The 23061-nt window shown below is 41.7% G+C and overlaps 1 protein-coding gene across 1 annotated transcript in view; it reads left to right on the top strand.

Moving 5' to 3' along the window:
• The first annotated feature begins 255 nt into the window (after positions 1-255).
• The window catches only part of LOC138212777 (junctophilin-1-like), a 31274-nt gene continuing 8468 nt past the window's right edge, over positions 256-23061 (top strand). The window contains exons 1-6 of the mRNA XM_069173338.1: positions 256-895; positions 11557-12313; positions 14561-14679; positions 18141-18419; positions 19766-20193; positions 22487-22583. Coding sequence (XP_069029439.1) covers positions 517-895; positions 11557-12313; positions 14561-14679; positions 18141-18419; positions 19766-20193; positions 22487-22567 — 2043 coding nt within the window. The 5' untranslated portion in view covers positions 256-516 and the 3' untranslated portion in view covers positions 22568-22583. The remainder of the gene's footprint in view (positions 896-11556; positions 12314-14560; positions 14680-18140; positions 18420-19765; positions 20194-22486; positions 22584-23061) is intronic.

Genomic DNA, 23061 nt, shown 5'->3' with positions numbered 1-23061 from the left:
TTCTGGATTAGCCATATTTCCAGCCACTTTTATAAAGTCTATGGTTTAATTGGAGTACAGGTGACCTTTGACCCCAACATCTAATCAGTTCATCTTTAGTACCAAATTCTTGAGCTTTAACGAGAACAGGACGGACAAGACGAAAGGTGCATCCGGTTCCGACCGTCACCGGAACGGAAGCGTTGACCGGTTGGCTATTATTTTGAAAAGTCAGACAGGAAACCGCATCGTATCAGGTCGCGGACGGCTCACCGCTCTTCACTCCAGAGGAGTGGGAGCGTCTTCCATCACTTTGAAGAGGAGCGACTCCGGCAGCTGCAGCGGCCGCCTCTCACCCTCCCACGTCCCGCCTTCAGTCACCGATACAACACCACCGGTGGAACCGGCCGCCATCTCTCCGCCGATAGGTCCAGTTCTCACCGGCTCATCCGTCCACATCACGTCGCTCCGGAGAACAATCTGCACACTCTGGACTTCATCAGAAGCAACAGCGCAATACTTTCCCTCCGGTTCTGAATGACGGGCGGTCGGTTCGACTTTGACGATGGTGGCACCTACTGCGGAGGCTGGGAGGACGGGAAAGCCCACGGCCACGGCGTGTGCACCGGTCCCAAGGGCCAGGGCGAGTACTCCGGCTCGTGGTCGAACGGGTTCGAGATAGTCGGGGTGTACACATGGCCCAGCGGGAACCTGTACCAGGGCTGCTGGGCGCAGGGGAAGCGGCACGGACTCGGCGTGGAGACCAAGGGCAGGTGGACTTACCGGGGAGAGTGGACTCACGGGTTTAAGGGTCGGTACGGAGTCCGGCAGAGCCTGAACACACCGGCCAAGTACGAGGGAACCTGGAATAACGGGCTGCAGGACGGGTACGGCGTGGAGACGTACGGGGATGGAGGTGAGAGGGGGGGGGGGGGGATTCTGTGTTGCAAAAACATTGTGCAGGTGCTCAGTGACCACTTATTGACACACACACACACACACACACACACACACACACACACACACACACACACGCTTCTTCACAACTAGATGCCTAACTCTGACCTCAACCTAAATATAAAGTTAATCCTAAATCAAAGTCAAGAGAAAGTGAGGACCCAAAATGTCTTCACTCCTGTGGTGTCAAATTAAAACTGGTCCTCACAAAGATAGTTGCTCAAGCACACACAGAGACACACACAAACACACTCACACAAGCACACACAGTGGAACCATTGGTTTGTATTTAACATGTTTATTCATTTTGGAGTAAACTTCATCTCCCCTTTATACAAACAAACTGTCTGAATTATCATAAAAGACATCTTTAATTTTTGACTTTTCACAACAAAGGTGATTTATGAAAACAACCATACCTCAGACTTCTGTCGTTTTGAGCCTATTTGAGTCTGTGAGATTAATTATTCTGCTCTGATTTTGCTCTTGGGCTTAAACATATAAAATAATGAGATCCGTCCTGAGACTCTCAACACACCCTTGTTTTTATCTACATTAAAAGCTCGACTTGCATGTGCAAGTTGTTGAAGAGATGTTTGCAGTTTACTCAGGAAAAGTGGCAGAAAACCAGCCATGATTGGACTTTTCAAGTTGTATTCTTTCACCACAGCATTCGGTGCCTTTTGGTTGCACAACAGACACATTGGTTTATTACTCATTATAAATATACTCATTATACTCACTGCAGCCAGCAAAGCGAATAAATACCTGTCAGTCCATTTATTCTGGAGCTTGTTGATAATGTACGTCTCTCTATAGCAGGTGTGGTGCAAGTAATCTCATAGCAAATGATTCCAGCACACACACACACACACACACACACACACACACACACACACACACACACACACACACACACACACACACACACACACACACACACACACACAGGGTTCCCTCCCATACATGCTACCACCCTTGTCTTTGATTCAGATGTGTTAAATTAGCTCAAAGATTTGTACCTGACTTTATTTATTTATCACTCCACATACTTTTTGTGGATTTCCCCTCAATGCTGCATCATTGAAATTGTTAGTTTCCACTGCGTCTAACGTTTACTCATTGGTTGTCTCTGAGAAGAGTTGGTTTCACGTTCAGGGGTGGGTAGGCCTCTCAGTTTGGAGAAGCAGCAGCTGTACCAGCACTGAGCTATGTACCGCCGTGGACAGGGTCAGCACCATAACGCAGTTCGGCCACCTAAAAATAAACCCACTTAAAGAAATCAGTATCAGTTTAAGTGTTCACTATGTTTAGAATATTTTCACCACTTTACCTTGGAGTCACACGGTCTTTCTAACAGGGAAGTGTGCTGTTATATCCAGCTATACTGACAAAAATAGTCATTTTACATCACAAAAAACACAACTTTCTCATCTACCAATATGTTAATCAATGAGTTTGTTAGTGTCATTGTGAGACTGGTGTTTTCTCACTACATTTTAATCCAGTATGACACCGTAGTCACACAATAACACAAACAAACTGAGCGATCGAGGCAGTGGTCAACCAGCAACTTCTCCAAGGTACAATTACTGTTTTTGTGAAGGGAGTCTGGTGGCTTTTCTAAAGGTAAGGAAAAGCGGTGAATATATTCTAAATAAAGTGTACACTTAAAATACTAATGTTTTTTAGGCAAGCTTTTTTAGTTGGTTAAAATATATTTAATTGCTGACTACAGTAGCACATAGCTTAACCTCCATACTGTTAAAGCTTTGATTCTCCAGACGAGGGACGTTCAGCCATCTACTGCAGGTGAAATACTGACTATGGTTAAATACCTCAGACAACCTCAGCTACTAACACGGCTGTTGTCCATCACACTAAATGCACAAGTAAGTTCTCGGTGATAAAAGTGTTCAACAACTCGTTGGAGATCATTTTTGTTCGTTGTTCAAGCTCAGCTAGATTTAAGCTAACGTTACTTTTTGACTGTAAATGTTTCTTTTACTGTTTGTGCTAACGAATTATACACCACATTTTAGTCCTGGGCTGTATGTATTTGTCTGGTGTATCATTTATTTACCTTTGGTATGGCATTTTTATATATCGGCTTACCAGTGCAGTGTTGAAACAGTAGCTGTAACTTTACTCACTCATAGAACTGGAGTTACATCCAGGTGTCCTGAGTGTTACACAACTTTACACTCTTCAAGAGGCACCGCGGCACACAACATCTGGAGCACCAATAATCGAACATTTGGAAACACACTGCAGAACGGCCTGCTGAGTACGCTAGCCAGCCAGCCAGTCAGCATGACTTTCTGCTAGCAGCTGGGAGAGGCTGCATATCTACAGTACATCCAATAACAGAAAAGAAAGATGGAAAATGATAAAAGAGACCAGAGACGCACCAGAGAGGAGCTGTGTTTTCTGTCTAGAATTTAAAAAATCCATCATAGACCAAAAGGCTTTTGTAAAGTTGGTTGAGCCACTGTTGTTGTCGTTGGTGGTAACACAAGCAAATCACTCCATCGCCATCATCATCAGAAAACATGTTGGAATAACCAAGAGAGAAAGTAATCACAGACTTTGGATTTGGGGCCGACAACAAGTGGTGCCAGTAAAAGTGAAGCCAATGATGTTGACATCGCTTCAGGAGCTGTTTTCTCTGACAGGAAAAGCAACAGACAGTCGAGAAAACTGTGTTGAGAGCAATAATTAAAACACTGAAATCACATTCTGTTAAGTCAAGGAAGAAAACAAGAATTACCACTGGAAACCAAATAAGGCCCTTGAACAATTGGAAATATTAGTTTGGTAATTTCAAAAAATGATTAATAATTAAATAATAATTAGAATTAACTGATGGTCAACTAACTACTTTTTTTTTTTTTTTTTTAAAGCTTTGTACTTTTTAAGATTAAGTGAGAGGACCTTGATTTCAGGGGATTTTGTCTTTCCTACATTTCTATAACATCTGGGAGCACCTGGCGCTAGTGTTGGCAGGATATAGAAGTTTCAGTCAACGTTTAATTGCTCTACCCAAATTGCGGTTAACTATTTAATTATATTTTTCTGTTAATTTTGTGCCACTGTGTAGTTTAAGCCTAATCGTAATTGAATAATACACGTATACACCGTATGAAGAAGAGCCATTTACTGGCTGCGGTTTTTGGCTTTGAAATTTAATCCATGAAGTTAATGTCAACAGATGCTCATCAAAATACAGTCGATTGAATACTAGAAGTCGGTGGTACTAATTGATCGCTAAGCCGTAGTAGACGAAGGAGGTGTAAGGAGATGATGCCAGTCAGAGCTCATATGCTGGACGATGATCTGGAAATTATAATGTAAATATGACATTTCTGTTAGTTTCATCCAACTACGACTAGATTTGCAAAATGATTGTGGTCATTGGCCGTCCGGGGGTTCTGTAGCAGGCCGACCTGGTGTGAGCATCAGAACCACGTGTTGGTCCAGTGGGAATTCAATGGATTTTAAGACCAGTTTATTCGTTTTGCTGAGTATTATTTGAAAACCGTTGTATAACGTGTTGTCCGGCTCTGGAGAAGCTTTGCCATGTCTGATGATGTCATTCTGATGATGTCATTAGGTTGAACCTAAGGACTAAACCTTCTTCACAGAAAACCTGTGCTACAGGTTGGAAGGACTGGTTTTGATAGAGATGAGTGAACACCAGGCAGGGAAGGTCTAACTAAGGATGTTATCCAGTTGTATCATGGGAATCGTAGTATCCAGCATTTCTGGAAATTGAACTTCTGCTGTTTTGATTTTGACCGTTCTTTTTTTAAAATACGTCTCTTATGAGTCCTCCAAGTTTTTTGGACAGACATTTATAAATTGCTGAAGTACTCTTTAATCTTGAGGCTGATTAAAAACGAATCAAACTAAGCTGCTGCATGAAGCATAACACTCGAGAGACAACGAGAACTTTAAATGCATGATCACTTCTTATTTATTTATTTTTTTGTAACCAATTCTTCTTCAGCACTTGTACTTAAGTGCAGACCTGTGCTCTTACCACTGTGTATTACATCAGTGTGTCCATCCCTCTGCTGCAGTAAATGGGTTGTGGACCTACTTTTACCCACCACCGGTTATATGAAACCAGTTCTGCTTGCCAACCGAATGGCCTCCCTCCCTCTCTCGCTCCTACTCTCTCTATCTTTAGCTCTACCCGACACCTCGATGTGGCAGAAATTAGTCCATCTGACTTCGTCAACTTGTTTTCAGCTTATGCATTAGGGTTTTGCCAACAGGACTTTATAAGAAAGCACAGATCACTGGTTTAACTGCCCATTTAAGAAAGAAAAACAAGTACACGGTAATGTCTGCCAGTCGAGCTGTGGTTGTTCATTCACCAGGTCGTACACTGTGTTCAACAGAGCTACAAAACGCTCCATGACCCGTGCAATGAAAAGCAGGGGTTCTGTCTTAGTTGACATACAGTTTACCTCCAGTGTAGACATTGTTATGTCAACTCGTGCACAGTCACTCACTGACTTTGTTTAATTAAAACTTAATTAAGAAAAGTTTCCAGAAACCCCTGCAACTCTTTTTATGCCTTTGGATGCACCGGGGATAGCTTTAGCTGGAGGCATCATGTTTTTCCGTTTTCTGTCCGTTTCGCTTTTATGGAATTTCTTCAAACTTGGCAAAAAGCTTCACTTTGGTTACAAGGATGAACTGATTGGTTCACGTCCAAGGTTAAGATCACTGTGACTGCAATTCAACCCATTCTCAATAACATGATACCTCACAAATGTCTGGAGAGAATTTCTTCAAATGTCCTTGGCCTCAAGGATGAACTAATAAGTTTGGTGGTCAACGGTCAAAGTTCCAGGTAACTGTGACTTTAGGTCCCTCCCATCCGTCCATCCCATTCTCGTAAACACAATATCTCAAGAACACCTTGAGTAAATTTCTGCAAACTTGGCAAAAAATATTGATTTGGTCCCAACGACGAACAGCTTCCACTGATCCATTCTCATGAACACTATGATTAAGGAATGCTTGGAGGGAATTTCTTCAAATTTGTCACAAATGTTTACTATTAAAATTAATTGATTGGATTTTTGTGGTTACAAGCCACGGTCACTGTGGTCTTTCTTTGTGAACGCAATATCTCAGTAACACCTTAATTGAATCCCTTCAAATGTGGCACAAACAATCACGTATGCTAAAGGATAAGCTGATCAAATTTTGGGGTTTAAAAGTTCAAGTTCAAGTTCACTGGCCTCAACAAAGAACCCGAGGCAGACTGAGATGGCTCAATATACCATCTTTGAGCATCTGTTCCACCTGCGATGATCTACCGTTTGTAGGGTGACATCTCTATGACTTGCAGCAGACAGAAACATTATCTGTTGTGAAGATCTTCAACTGTGTTTTTTCCCCCCCAATTTAGCTGAACAAACATTTGGCCAAACCCTCCATCAGTTCCTGGACCTCCGGTGGAGATCAGTAATAGTAGGTCCTGTCTCTTCTGGAGGGACAAATAGGTCACTAAAGCCCGGTGGTGGTTTTGGAACAGCCATAATGAGACTGACTTCCTTTGGTTAGTTCGCCGCTCTTCTCAGTATGTTGATGCAGGAAAGGATAGAAGGTTTAGCCCCTACGCCCCCCAACTCCTCAGGTCCAGTCACCCAGATTCATATTGGTGGAGTTTTTGACCAGAAAGTCCAATGCAATCCATGATGGGGAAAGCAAAGTTCTCATCTGCAGTGATGTATGTTTCCAGGGACCACATCATTTAATGCCAGGAATATAATAACTGAACCTTTCCTAAAGCAAACTGGCATGTTGTCTCATCAGCAAACGCAAAGCTTTGGTTTTCACTTGACTTCAGTTGTTTCCGTTCTTGGGCGCCAACCAATGACAGTGACGGATGAGGGAATGGGTGCACGCCGGGTCAAAAACAGCCCAACAATGCTTCCTTTTCATCTCAATCAACATAAATATGAGAGCAGATTGGTATTTCTCTTCACCCTGCACCGTCACCAGATTGGCCCGCCGCCCGGTGCTGTGTAAACTGGGTTTTACCCGTGAGGAGAGCTCGTTACGACAACAAGCTGCAGTCGGGTCAAGACCCTGGTGAGGACGACGAGCGCTCAGATGAGCTTCCCCGAGACGATTTCTGACAGTGTGACCAGAAATTCTTTGGGTGTGCAAACCAACTGTTGCGTCACCTGTTTGGGCGTCTGGTCTCGGATGATGCTGCAGGTGAAGCCACTGGACTGGCGCTGGTACCGATGGGCTGCAGGGGTGATGCCGGTTGGACGCACTGCCTGAATCTCTGAAACAACGTTGAAGCGAGTTATGATTGTGAGACAGCATACGAACTGCGTGCTCTCTCTAAACTTGTGACATCTGTGGCAATGTGTCGCGTGATGAAACGACATGTTTTAGAGGGTCCTCTTATTGCAATTAGCATGCTTTTTAATCAGCATATTGACACGCTGCACCAATCATGAGGATATATTATCTTGATAAAGGTGGTGCTCATTTACAAGGATTTAACAATTTGTAAAAAAAATTGTGGGAAATAAATGTTTTGTGTCCATAAAAGTCTTAGATATTTTATTTCAACTCATAAAAAAATGTGTTTTTTTGATTGCATATTTTGTGGTTAAAGGTAACTGTGAACATTAACGACATTAACGATGGCTCTCCTGAAATATTGTGTCCACACCAATGGAACCGTCTTGGACTCCACAATGAACTGATTCGATTTTATTGGTGAAAGGTCAAGGTCAATGTGACCTCATGTCCCATTCTTGTGAATGTGATATATATTTAAAACTACTGGAGGAAATTTCATCACAAATGTCAACTTGGCTTCAAGAGTGAATGATTAGAAATTGGTGGCCAAAGGTCAAGATTACCGTGACCTCAAAAAACTTGTTTGTGGCCATAACTTAAGGATGAATCCACTGATTATGACAACATTTTACACAAATGTTTAATCGGATAAAAAAATATTAAGTGATGACATGTTAAGGTCAAAGGTCAGCTTCACTATGACATAATGTTCTGCCAAAACACTTTTTCGGCTATTTTTTTAATACCGTAACTGAGGAACTGAATCAGATTGAGACCACATTTCACATTTGGTCAGATACTGAATTGGCCACCTAGAAACGAACCACCTTTAAACTGCGATGGTCGTCTGTGCTGTTGGGTTGAAGATGTGTGTGTGAAGCACCTATGTTTAAGAAATGTGTAACTTCTTTGCAGCAACGTCCATATTTGAAGTGTTGTTTACCGTCATGGCTTCAACTTTGTGTTCTATCAGAGTCAGTTTTAGAGGCCAAAGTTGAATGCATATGAGTCTGGATAAACATGGAGGAAAACTGCAACTTTGCCAGAGGAATACCACTGAGAGACGGCTTCTCTAGTTAATTTGACAGAACTGCAAGTAATTGGAGAAACTTATCGAGTACAAGCCAATGAGGCTTTTTTTCTTCTTTGATTTTGTTTCCAGAGGCTCGTCCAGTGTCGTCAGTCTGCCTCGGTGGAGAAAGCTTATTCCACATTGCAAGATAAATGCTTGGCATTATGCTTGGCCATCCAACAGACTTCCCAGTGTCTCAAGTTACTTCCATCTTTTAAAAATAGCACATTCTCACATTCTGCAGCAGGAGCCATCAGGGCAGAGCCGGAGCTTACCTAACCAGGCCACGGAGCTAACTGTTTTATCACCAAATGCACCGCTGGTGGTTTTAGAATCACAACTGTGGCATGTCCGAGCTATCAAAACACCTTTCAGACTCAAGCACACCTCCAACATGCAGGCTCTGGATATCTTCTCAGTCAGCAATTTGGTTTGAAGGCATGAAGTATAAGTACTTAGTTGTAAAAGAAAGTTAACTGTAAAATATTGGGTTTTGGCATTACAGATGTTTTACACAACGCACAGGTTAAACATGGGGGTACTTATCAAAGTTAATAATTGAATTCTTTTTAAGTGTGCCGATCCCTGGGGTCTTGGTATGACACACAGGACTTACTGGGACACTTGGAAGTCTTAATTCAGTGGTTTTACATACTTTTGATATTACCTGGTTATGAAAAACTTGTAGTGGGCATTTTTTTTTTTTTATATATCAATCTCTAATTTATTGATGTGTTTAGCACATCTCTGCTTTAGTTTTCATTGGACTGAAAGAGATGGAGGGTACAGATCAACTTTATTTTGGCTGTGAGACAAAGAGGAATCCACATGATGGACTGATTGGTGACACTGGAATCAGGACTAAAAAAAAAAAAAAAATCACCATTTATGGGTCAATGGCGTTCAAGGATTTACAACAAAGTCAAATTAAAAATTAAAAAAAAAAAAGAAAACATCTTTTGAAAAATTTACCATTATTGTAGTTTAATGCTTAACTTGCTACATTTCTGGTAAATAAACAGCTGTTAATAGGAACGATGGGTTTGGCTCATAAAGGAACGTCACCGTATAACCTCAGTGGTTTTTTTTACGATCGGGCATACAGGGACAACTTTCATTGAGCTGCTGCGTCCGTGTGGTGCTGAGCCATCATAAAATCCATTACGTTTCTTCTGTCGCTGTCTATCTCTTTACTGGGTCCTCTCTGTGATTTAAAATGGGCATCAGAGCGTGCTGCAGGCGGTCCAGAACAGCTGATGAGCTCAGGGCTGAATTTCTTTACACAGTACTGCCCTGTATAACGTTACAGACAGTGTTAATGGGTTTAGTTTGCTTTTGAGAGGTGGTTCAGACCAGTTATTACTGATATCTATCTACCAACATGAGTTTACTTTATATGGCAGACAAACCAAAATCTGTATCCGTATCCTTACTCGGAGGGGGCGGGGCTTAATCCGGAAGTGGGCGGTGCTTAGAACGGACGTTGGCATGGACGAACCTGAAGTTGTTTATTTAAGCCTGAACTTGATATTACTTGATCAAAAATTGCCACATTTATTATTTATTAGTGAACTATTTACAGAACTAGTGTCTGTTAGCAGCCTTCATCAATATAGGAAACAGTCGTATCAATGAAATGCTACTACTGAGTCTATTAAAACACTGATGACTCAAAATGTTCAAAAACTACAGACATCAGATTATTTATCATCATTGATGAACCTAAGCAAGAAGATTAACTCCTATTTGAACAGCTGGCAGTTCATTACAATGTCTGGCAGTTTTCCGTAGATTCCCTCGTGATTCCTGCAGAACTCTGCAGGAAGCGCTGGTTTTGATGTAGCTGATGTCCTGAATGAAACTGTGGCAGAGTCTTTGTCATTTAAAAATAAGATCGCATAGAGGCATGAATGAAGATCACCACGTTGTTCCGATTATCTGTGCAGCCCCAAAACAACCATGTTTCTGAAATAATTGGGACGCTTTGTATAAAGTACATTCAAACAGAATGAAATGATTTGCAAATCATGTAAACCCATATTGAATTAAAAATAAATAAATAAACAATAAATCAAATGTTGAAACTGAGAAATTTAATTGTTTTATTGTACGTCTCCAAAAAGTTGGGACAGGATCATGTTCACCACTGTGCTGCATCGCCTCTTCCTTTTACAACACTCTGTAAACGTTTGGGAACTGAGGAGACCAGTGCGATGTGTAGTGCGATGAACTGTGTTCACAGACGATGGTTTTCACAAGTGTTCCTGAGCCCATGCAGTGATTTCCACTCCAGAATAGTGTGTTTTTAATGCAGTGCTGCCTGAGGGCCCGAAGATCACCACCATCCAATATTGGTTTCCAGCCTTGTCCCTTGTGTTCAGAGATTTCTCCAGATTCTCTGAATCTTTTAATGATATTATGAACCGTAGACGATGAAATCCACTAATTCTTTGTAGTTTTACGTTGAGGAACATTATTCTTAGATTGTTGCACTATTTTCCAACACAGTCTTTCAGAGTGGTGAACCTCTCCCCATCTTCACTGCTGAGAGACTCTGCCTCTCTGAAATCATCTTCTTATACCCAATCATGTTACTGATCTGTTGCCATGGTAACCTCATTAGTTGTCAGATGTTCCACCAGGTGTTTTTTTTTTACTGTTACACAACTTTTCCAGTCTTTTGTTGCCTCTGTCTCAACTTTTTTAAGAGGTGTATCATAAAATAGAAAATGAGCCGTTTCTCAAAATAATACTATTTCTCGGTTTTAACATTTGATATGTTGTCTTTGGTCTATCTTCAAATAAATATTGGTTGATAGAAATGAATGAAATGGCCAGTAAAAATGTAAAATGGTCTCCGGTTATGTTTAGGGGTTTTCAGCTGATGATTATTTTCTTAATTATCGCAACAAAATCACTTTCCTGTTGCCTTTTTTTCCACAGTTAAGAAAGCTTACATAAGAGATTCACTTTTTACTTATAAGATGACTTCAATGATTAATCTATTATCAAATTAGTTACTGATTATCATATATTTTTGGAGAAGTCGTTGGAAAATATTTTAACCGTCGCTGCCTTTTATTTGTCCACCCAGTGCTTCCTACATGTATGCCTCGGTTTGGTGACTATTATCAGTATTAATTAGTACATTTTAGTATTTTACAGTTCCCTCACTCTCCGTCCTGTCTCCTCTGTTCTTGCTGTAGGTACATATCAGGGTCAGTGGACTGGTGGGATGCGTCATGGCTACGGCGTACGCCAGAGTGTGCCGTATGGGATGGCTTCTGTCATCCGCTCACCTCTACAAACCTCGCTGGCTTCCATCCGCAGTGAGCAGAGCAACGGTACCGTGCTGCGTGACAGCTTGTCTGACAGCCCTGCTGGCACACGCGGCGGCTTCGTACTCAACTTCCACTCGGACGGAGGCGGCTCGGAGAAGAAGGGTCTGTTCCGACGCGGCTCCATCTTCGGCAGCCTTCAGCGACTTCGCAAATCAGACTCGCGCTCATCGATTTCCAGTAAGCGTAGCTCGGCACACAGCGACACCACCATGAGCCGCATCAGTTCAAGCGACGCCAACTCTACCATCAGCTTCGGAGAAGGAGACCCGGCCGACGACTTCCTGCCACTGGAGGACAACGTGGATGCCACCACCACCGAGTCCTACATGGGCGAGTGGAAAAATGACAAACGCAGCGGCTTCGGTGTCTCGGAGCGGTCCAACGGGATGAAGTACGAAGGCGAGTGGCTGAACAATAAGCGCCATGGCTATGGCTGCACCATCTTTCCTAATGGCACCAAAGAAGAAGGGAAGTACAAGAACAATGTTCTGGCCCGGGGCATCAAGAAGCACCTGATCCCCCTGAAGAACACCAAGACCAAACAGAAAGTGGATCGCGCCATCGAGGGAGCAGTGAGAGCAGCGGCCATCGCCAGAACAAAAGTTGAGATTGCCATCTCCAGGTATAACGTTTTATGTATGAAAACCTCAGAAAGCTACAACTAAATCGTGTTTCTCCCTTTTTCTGTGTAATTTAAATACTTGTATTTAGGGGCATTGTTGATTTTAATAATAGGCTGAATTTAACTTAAAACCTCCTGGTTAGTGAAACTAACTTCCTCCACACTTATTCATCAGCCAATCAAGCCCCGTAGCACCTCCAGATTGTAATGACTAAAGCTGTCTTCAGACCAAACGCGAAGCGAATTACTCCCGCGGAGCGATTACATACAAAGTCAATGCAAAGACGCGTCTGCACAAGTTGAAAATATTTAACTTGAGCGGCCGTAACCACACGAGTAACGCGAGGCGAACATTCACTCTGCGTTTGCTCTGAACCACAGACTAGATATAAAAGTGTTCGTAGCTTCCAGGTCTGAAGAATTAGGCAGATGCAGAAATGTCTTAAGCTGCAATACCACCGAGGGCTCCAAAAAGCCTCCGGCTCCATAGACTCCCATTCAACTTCTCTCATCAAATTCTCAGTCTCAGGCCTCATTTTTCAGAACCTGAAGCTCCGAACACTTTTATATACAATGCAAGGCAAGGCAAGTTTATTTGTACAGTACATTTCAACAACAAGGCAATTCAAAGTGCTTCACATAAAACCATTAAAAGCATCAAAACATCAGGCAAAAGAAAAGGACATTTAAAAACAATTAAGAACATTGATTGAAACATTAAAAACAGTCATTAAAACATTAAACACGCTAAAAAATAGGATAAAAGTTACAGTGCAGTTTAAGAAATAACTTTAACAGAAATGACTGTTCGCAGCAAAGAGATGTGATTAGCATGAGTGACATGGCCGTATTATAATGGAAAAGTATTGAATCATTGTTTATTAACTTGCCAGCAATGTATTACACTGAACTGGAGCCCCCTTTGCCGACCAAACTATGGACTAACAACATTTCTAAATGACCTTAGGCATATTTTGGCTGTATTATGTTCTGTAAAAAATGTTTCTTATTCTGGTTCTTATCAGAACACATATTTGCTGATTCCAATATGTCTGTGGTAGGCCCATGTTGGTCGGGCTTTAAAAGTGTTGCAGAGTCATTTTCATTATGATTAATGCAGCTCTAGTAAATGAGCACTTCCATTAGGGCTGAGTGTGGAAAACTGGAAACCTCCCAAAAACTGGTGAAACTCCAAATTTACCACAAAGCAAAAAAATGACCGATCTTCTTTGATAATGAAGATGTGATGTTGAGATTCATTTGACATTTTTTCTTCCTTTTAAAAAATACTTGGGTGTATATTTTAATACAGTAGTCATATATAACCAACAGCTACCGCTCTGTAACAAACAGTAATTGTCCAGTTACCAAGAAGCTTCAGCACATTTGGAGGAGGATTGTGGAGAGGGAAGCAGCTGTAACAAGTGGTTACAGCTGCTTCGTAGCTTTCATGTCTGAACAATGAGGCCGATGCAGAAGTGTCTTCAGCTGCAATACCAGCGAGTGCCACTAGAGGTCGGCTCCAAAAAGCCTCCGGCTCCATAGACTCCCATTCAACTTCTCTCATCAAATCCAAAGTGAATAAAATGTGTCCATCAGTTATCTCGGTGTTGTTAGCTAAAGTCACTCCTTCTTATTAGTTTTCTGGAGGTCCATCTGAAAATAATCCCTCATTCATTAGAAAAGAAGATTCAAGAAGACCTGTTTTTGGGGGCGTGTCTGTTTGATTGACAGGCCTGTGTTGCAGTCAGGTTACAGCTATCGGTGGGCGGGATGTAGTATCGTCAGGTTTCCAATCAGATCGGTCAGATCCACCTCTGGCTCCTCCCCCAGCTCGTCCAAATATGGTCACTTCCTGCTCCAAACCGCTCCGAACTAGCAAAGATGGTGACGGACAGAATCTGAACTGGAGGATTCATAACGTTCACAAACCAACGATGACATCACTGATGGATGATGACATCACTGATGGATGATGCTTGGTTGGATGTTACAACTTTGCAAATGTTCAATCAGCTAACAGAGTTCTGTATGTTTTTTTTTTTTAAATGGTGTTTTGTGTTGTAGTGAGATTTCATACATCTGTGCTCAGCGGTCTTAAATTTCTGAGACACTTGTGTGGAGACTACTAAATAAACCATAAGTATATCATTAGAAGGGCAGCTGCACTGTGAGAGTATGTCAGTCACTTCTTTGGTGGATGCTAAACTTACAGAGTCTGTTGTACTTTATCTGTGTATTTTTCAGGACGTCCCATGCCTGGGCCAAAGCAGAGGCTGCAGACCACACGGCTCAGTCAGCCAGTCAGGCTTCAGATATTGCCAGAGCTGTGGCCAGAGAACTCTCCCCGAACTTCCACCAGCCAGGTACTGGAACAGCAGCAACAGCACAACGACTCACAGCACAGCCCAATCAAGTTAGACCAATCTAATGCAAAAGACTGCGATATTTAAAGAGTCTGTGATATTAAGAAAGTAGGCTCTCGACCTCTTCCACAGATTTGAATTGCATCACTGTGAAACGATTAAAACAGCTGACCATGGCATAGACAATAATTACTACTAAAGCTCACGCTGGTTGTTTACTGTAAATGTGCACATAGAAGGAACAGATCATTAGTAAAAGTGAAAAGAAGAGACGGACCAGATAAAATAAACAACTATCCGACTATAAGACCTTTAGAAGTGTATACAGAAAGTATACAGTATTCTGGATGGTGCATCCAGAAAGTATTCATGGCACTTCACTTTTTCCACATTTTATGTTACAGCCTTATTCCAAAATGGATTAAATTCATTTTTTTCCTCAAAATTGTACACACAATACCCCATAATGATAATGTGAGAAAAGTTTTTTTTACATTTTTGAAAATCTATTAAAAAGAAAAAAAAAATCACATGTACATAAGTATTCACAGGATTGTCAGACCATGAGAAACTAAATTCTCTGGTCTGATGAAACAAAGATTGAACTCTTTGGCCTGAATGCCAAGCGTCATGTTTGGAGGAAACCAGGCACTGCTCATCACCTGGCCAATACCATCTCTACGGTGAAGCATGGTGGTGGCAGCATCATGCTGTGGGGATGTTTTTCAGCAGCAGGAACTGGGAGACTAGTCAGGATGGAGGGAAAGATGAATGCAGCAATGTACAGAGACATCCTTGATGAAAACCTTCTCCAGAGCGCTCTGGACCTCAGACTGGGGTGAAGGTTCATCTTCCAACAGGACAACGACCCGAAGCACACAGCCAAGATAACAAAGGAATGGCTTCGGGACAACTCTGTGAATGTCTTTGAGAGGCCCAGGCAGAGCCCAGACTTGAACCCGATTGAACATCTCTGGAGAGATCTGAAGATGTCTGAGCACCGACGCTCCCCATCCAACCTGATGGAGCTTGAGAGGTCCTGCAAAGAAGAACGGGAGAAACTGCCCAAGAATAGGAGCCAAGCTTATAGCATCATACTCAAAAAGACTTGAAGCTGTAATTGCTGCCAAAGCTGCTTCATTGTGTGTAGAATTTTGAGGAAAAAAATTAATTTAATCCATTTTGGAATAAGGCTGTAACGTAACAAAATGTGGAAAAAGTGAAGCACTGTGAATACTTTCCGGATGCACTGTAATAGTTGGCTGTCATGCTCCCTGTTGTTTTGGCTTATAAAAACTGCTTGAGAAAATAATTGACCTTTTTAAATGGTACCTGCTAATGGGAAGCTGTTATCTACTAGTGAAACATGAGTTTATTTGTGGTATGATGAGGTGTTAGTAGAACAGCAGGGATCATTCTTGACTGACATTTGTCCTTTTCAAATTGATTCTAGCTATTCTAAAAACCTTGAGCTTCATTCTGGTTGGTAGTGTTTTATCAGTGTTTTCTTTAATTTATAATTATGTATTGTAATGATGATTGATAATTAATTAATTAAGACCAAGTACACAGTCACTGCTCACAGAGCCACGCTGGCAGTGCTTACATGTACCAGAATGCACTGCATGCCAGCTTCTGACATTAAACCCAAATCCTTCAGTTTCCCCTTGTAGCATACATAAAAAAAACAAGATCAGCAAGACAATATTTTTAAATCATTTAAATGCAAATAACACAATTTGGTAAGAAAACCAACTGCTTTCAGATCCACATTGTCGGCCAAAACAGTGTCAGAACCAATCCAGAAGTAACTTTGTAAGCAGCATCCCCATAAATGGCAAGAAAATTACTGAAATTGTTCCTGTTGGGTTAGCGAGCCATTTTACCATTCCCATTCGAATCCCGTTTAATGTGTAAATTTTCACCATTTCAGACTCGTGTTCCAAGTTTCACCATTTTTCAGGCGTGTTTAAGCTATCAAAGCAACAACAATGACCATTTTTTGTGGCGAAATGCGCAAAATGGTCACCAGCGGCACCGACACACCGTTCAACAAAAACTAAATCTTTTAATAACTTTTCATCCCAAAGGTTTTAGGATTGCACAGTGCAAATTTCAAGTATGTCTCATAAATTCTGTAGGAGGAGTTTGTTAAAGTTCAACACATGGAAATGACCACAACTATACAGAAGTTGTACAGTTAATAAAAAAAAAAAAAGAAAACTTGTGTTTAGGGTGTCGCTCCAGGAGGGTTTTTGGTGATGCTGCATGCCTCGTGAGGTTTGTACACTGTAAACCAGTTTACATCAGAGGTTACTATCCATTTAATAAAGTTCTTGGTCTGTCTATGAGGACCTGCAGCTGTCCCATCACCTCAAATACCTTCAGCGCAGCGTTGAATGAAAAGTATAAAACTCAGAGAGCAGAGAATGTGAGTCTCTCTCAGCAGCTCGTTAGTAGATGGAGAGGCCAACACCGGCAGTAGTGGGATTGAACCATTAGCAATTTCCATTGCGAGGTTCCAACCACTGACAGCGGTTCTTGTCTGTGAAAGGAGCAGTGTGTGTTTATTCATATTCACCAAATGGACTGGAGTGTTTGATCAAATCTGTGGTGATTGGCAGCGTCAGTTGAGGGGAGCAAATGTAGATTTGAAGAGTGTTGAGGTTCTTGGTTGACTGCAGCCCAGGAGGCCAAATGTTAGAAAATCAAGATAACTGTCTGCAAAGACTGAACAAGCTGAGACAAAATTACCGACTACGGTCGATCGGAGGGACCTATTCTTCCAAAAAACTTGCAACCTCGCTTCCATCAGAGTTGGGACATTGTGTAAAATGGAAAACAAACAAAATGCAAGTTTATTGTTGTTTCATTTCAAATTTTATGTCCTGAAGCACAGAGCCTGAGTTACAACAAATGTGTAACTGTCCTAATACTTTGGCTGTGTTCAGGCTACCAGCCCAGATCCCATTTCTGTCATATCCGATGGTATCCAGATTGATTTTTGTAAATCTGAACAGCAAAAAAAAAACACGTGGAATGTGATTTTTCCAATCCGGATCCAAACCACATCTGGAGTTGATTTGAAATGTGATTCCAATCATATTTCTGCAGATGTGTCTCAGTCCGGACGCTCCGCTGGCTCAGATCGGATTCCTGCCGTCGTTCACAACGCGACACACGGTGACAACATGATTTTCAGAGCCAACAGTCCACGGACAGAAGCAGAAATAATCTGTCCGCTGCCGCTGTCGCAACCATAGCAACCCATGTAGATAGGTTGGTGTTGTCTGGACATACCAAACCTGATCTTTTTACTTGTGCATAGCAGTGCGGACAGTCTGTCTTAAAGATCAATTTGAGAATAAAAATCTGATTTGCCTGCAGTCGGAACACCTCAGTAGACTTTGAGATTCCGTTTCTGTCGGTTCATAGCTTTCTTATCTGTCTTGTTTCTTCAGGCCCCGACTATGTACGGCAGAAGTATAATGAGCCACTCGAAGTGAAGGAGGTTCCTGTAGAGGAGAAAAAGGAGAAATCTCCATCAGGGAGCCCTCATTTCTACCGGAAAGGCACGACACCAGACCATTCTCCTTCTCAGAGTCCAGCTGCCAGCCCGGCTCATTCACCCACGGCTGTTCAAAAGACTTTTTTCTGCACTAAAACTCCTTCCACCATCATTTCCGTGAAGCCGGCCTCGAACGAGAACAAAACCCCAACAGCCGAGTCTTTGACAGCAAGTAAGCAACTTTAATTATATTAATCTGACCAACATGTCTTTCTCATAAAACTTTCTTCATCGGCAATTAAAAGTTTATACAGACAGTTTATGTGAAACAGAGTTATCTTTACAGTTCCAGTCAAAAGTTTGAGCACACCTACTCATTTTCTTTGTTTTATCTATTTTCTACATCATGGAACACAACTGAAGACATCACATCAGGTTATGTGGTGAGCAAAGAAGTGTAAATACAGCAAAATATGTTTAAACGTTTAGATTCTTTAAAGTAGCCATCTTTTGCCTTGATTACCATGAATAGTCAATTTCTTCCTTTGCCGGGACTCTTCTTGTGAGACAGTTTCATCATTGTGTTTGAAGCTCCATTTGAAGAAACTTTTAAAGTTCTTGAAATTGTCCAGATTGTCTTAAAGTAATAGATTGTTTATCTTCTATTTTAGTTTTTTAGTTCAGGTCCATTTCAATTCAAATTAGTATTATTTAGATTTGGCACCACATCACAACACGTCATCTCACTTTACATGTCCAGGTCAAGACCTCAATATTTTAGAAAAAAACTCAACAAAGCAACAATTCCCACCTGATCATGTGACAGCACCAGGCTGTCTGCCCTGACTGGTTGCTGTGAGGGGAGAGCAGAGAGAGAAAAGAATAGCAGAGAAAAACAAACACCGGGCAAGTTTGTGGGACCAGTAACCGCCTATTAGAAACATGTAATGCTGTAGCCAGAGCGACCTGCAGAGCGGTACTGGGAGAAAATACACCGCGCTCGGGGAAAAACGCTTCGGTGGACACGGGATGTAGGTCGCTGCAGCGGTGGAAGTGTCGGCTGGTTTCGGCGCGCGCTGAATGGTTCTAATGAATCCGAGGTTTATATCCAGTAGGATGGACCGACTGCCAACGATTCCCAGAATCATATATTCCCTCAGTGAGTTTGGATCTGGGTACGCCAGGCTAGTACAGGAGAGTAAGCCACGCCTGTTTTAACAGCCAGTATGAACAATTACTGTATTATTAAAGGCAAATTGGTCTCAGTTTTATTTGTTTTTAATTTGTTCTCAAATTGATTTTATTTTGATTGACCTGTCAATCATCTGTAAAGCACTTTGATCTGCACAAAAATGTACAGAAAGTGCTGTAAAAAAATAAAGTTTGACTGATTGATTAAAAGCACTTTTATTCACAGCCATCGTTCACCCGTCCAACGGCAGTCGATTACTATAAAACATGCTTCACAGCCTTTGATCAGCGCGCTACTTCCTCTTCCTCCCGAGCCACCGATAATATTTCATGTGTTGGTTCTTTGGCGAACTATTTTCTTCTCTTTTCCTTTCTTCTGCTCGGCAGGCATAACAAAGGAAGCATCGAAGATTTCTCTTAAACAAGAAGTAAGGCAACAGGAAGCTCCTACAGCCGTCAAAGCAGCACTTCCTCCACCAGCCAGCAGTTACCCCAGCAACGGACAGCTCCATTCCCAGTACCACGGTTACTACGTCAAGGCAGATAACAAGCTGCCGCCACCTGAGGAACCGCTCGGTGTGGAGGACGACTTTCACCCGTCAAGCATAGCACGTCTGCCGCCACCTGCCAAACAGATAGTGACACCTGCACCGAGACCCGTGCCGACCCGGAGCCCCTCCCCGGCTCCACCCGGGAAGGCCAAAGCACCGGAGCCTCTCAAGCCTAAAAGACAGGAATCCACCAAACCGAGGAGCCTCGCAGAAACCAAGAAAGCTAGTATGGAAATAGCTGCTGAACGTGTGGAGGAGGAGTCGGTGAGTTAGTTCAACTTACCACACGTGTTTAACTCTGAATAACCTCACAGTTCTGTCAACGCTGGTGTGAAGAGTCTCCGGCTGTTGTTAGGTCAGGGAGGGCCGTGACTTCACCGATAACACTTCTCTCTGGCTAAAGGTGCTTTTACACGTTGAAATCATCAGGTGTAGTTTCTCATGCGCATGAGAGCAGTCGTACTCTGGATCCCCAATGGAACATGATTGTCAAGCTTTTCAATTGAGTTAAACAGGAAGTAGACTGCCGAAACCTGCTGTGTTGTTGTTGCACGTTTATCCCCTAAATTACTTAAATCACGTCAGGTTGGTAAAACTATAAAACACCTTGAGTAACTCATTTATTTCTACTAAGCCCTCGTCTCTGTGGTATTTCTCATAGTGTCTATCTGTACGATTTATCTGCTCATTCTGTAGCAGGCTGCGGGGGCTTTGAACTGACCCCAGCTGACCTTAGGCAAGATTTTTGATTCTACAATTTCAGCTTCAAAGTTTTGCTTCAGACATTTTTTCATTTTCAATTAGTTTGGGTTTGGTACAAGTTCCTCTTAAAATGGGCTATACATAAGATAATACATGATTGATACTTCTACAGAAAATGTTAAGATTGCATAAATTACAACATTTTTACATTTGTTATTTATACAATGCTTTGAAAAAGTTACAAGCAAAATAATTTCAATATGTGGCCTAATAGTTCTTAAGTGCTGAGTTGAACAAAACAAATCCATGCATTTAAGAGTTTACAGATTGGAAACCAACAGCATCTGAGCAGGCAGGACTATTAGACACGAGGAAATACATGTTGGTATCAGACACAAGGGAATTACTCAGTATAATCGAAGTGGCCGAAAACGAGCTTCACCAAACGGGTTTACTGAACAGTGAGAGAGATTTATAAGCAGGATGGTTTGATGAGGTGTTCGTCCACAGGTGTGTCGCTGGTCAATCACAAGGGAGAGACAGACGCAAGCAAACAGACACATATGCTGTGTTACAAATGATGTATTTACGTACTGACACCAGGAACACCAGGAGGATGCACTCAACATGGTCAAAAAAAACAGTGCTGCTGCTGATATTTTTGGCGAGTGCAGAACTGCAGTGTACGATTTGATCGAAATTCAAGTGATACACAAGTCAGTGTACTAACATGGAAGAGTACTATGTGAGTGTACTAACATGGAAGAGTACTATGTGAGTGTACTAATATGGAAGAGTACTATGTGAGTGTACTAATATGGAAAAGTACTATGTGAGTGTACTAACATGGAAGAGTACTATGTGAGTGTACTAACATGGACGAGTACTATGTGAGTGTACTAACATGGAAGAGTACTATGTGAGTGTACTTACATGGAAGAGTACTATGTGAGTGTACTAACATGGAAGAGTACTATGTGAGTGTACTTACATGGACGAGTACTATGTGAGTGTACTAACATGGAAGAGTACTATGTGAGTGTACTTACATGGAAGAGTACTATGTGAGTGTACTAACATGGACAAGTACTATGTGAGTGTACTTACATGGAAGAGTACTATGTGAGTGTACTAACATGGACGAGTACTATGTGAGTGTACTAACATGGAAGAGTACTATGTGTGAGTGTACTAACATGGAAGAGTACTATGTGAGTGTACTAACATGGAAGAGTACTATTTGAAACAAAGCCACAGAAACAGACAGACAGGAAACACATGACAGAAGGACCTGATTTCAGGTAACAAATATTAAATATATTAAATATATACATATAACAGCTACGTAGTTGTTCACCGAAGGTATTAATGACAAACCCCTCATGCCTGACGTCGTCAACAAGAACTCCTCTTGACACCGTTGACAACTGAGTACTTTAGTTGTCTCTGCTATTGCTGGCTTCAAACACTGACATCACTTATATATATGATAAGCTTAGAATATGATATGACGGATGACTGTTCACGATGTGCCAGCTGTCGGTTGTTAACAACTACCAAACTATCTGCTAGCTGAAAATAACATGACACAATCAACCGCAGTAAAAAGTTCATCTCCAAAAAGGATAAATCACCATGGCGATGCTTTTTCTACACAGAAATAAACCTACTTTTCCAAACATTGAGTTTTGTTATTGTGCTTATCTATCAACCATTTACCAGATCTGTGTGAGTGAAGTCATTTAATCAAAGCTTCTCTTTCTTAAACAGACACTTTTAGAGATCATCATACAGTGAACTTGTGTCCAAACCCAGAACATGTAATATAACATGACCTCCTCTTGTTTCTCCACAGGGTCCGAACTCCATCTTGGTGGCTCTTGTGATGCTGTTGAATGTAGGTCTTGCAATTATTTTTGTCCATTTCCTCACCTGACCAAATCTGAACTCAGGTAAGTTCATATGAATCCTCACCTCCACAAAGTATCAGCTTGTCATAACTAAACCTTTTGGTGATGAGTTTATCCCTCACTCAGAGTTATGTGGACAATTTAAAACACATCCAAATGAATTTCATGTTTTTCTACAGTATCTAAGCATTTTACTCCGAGCCACAGTCCCACTACTGATGCTACTAGTCAGTCCCTCCAGGAATTTGCGATCACAATAAATAACGCAAATTCAGGAAAACTACAATATTTGTGGGAGTTGCACTTTTTTTAAATTCCCATGATTTTTCCGCAGGTCTATATGTTGAATGAACATGAATTAAACAGCATCTAAAGCTCTTATTTTGACAGCTGATGTAGTCCTTGTTTCTATATTCCAGTCACAGACGCTCTGTTCTGGAAACATACGCAGCTTTTAGGAGCTTTTAGGAGCTTTGATCTCCACGGTTCTCTAAGTTCAATAAATACATAAAAAAAGATT

The sequence above is a fragment of the Embiotoca jacksoni genome, unplaced genomic scaffold (genome assembly GCF_022577435.1).
Source record: "Embiotoca jacksoni isolate LCO1_2020_lvr unplaced genomic scaffold, fEmbJac1.0.p SCAF_59, whole genome shotgun sequence".
Taxonomy (NCBI): domain Eukaryota; kingdom Metazoa; phylum Chordata; class Actinopteri; family Embiotocidae; genus Embiotoca; species Embiotoca jacksoni.
This window is presented reverse-complemented; position numbering and strand designations above follow the sequence as displayed.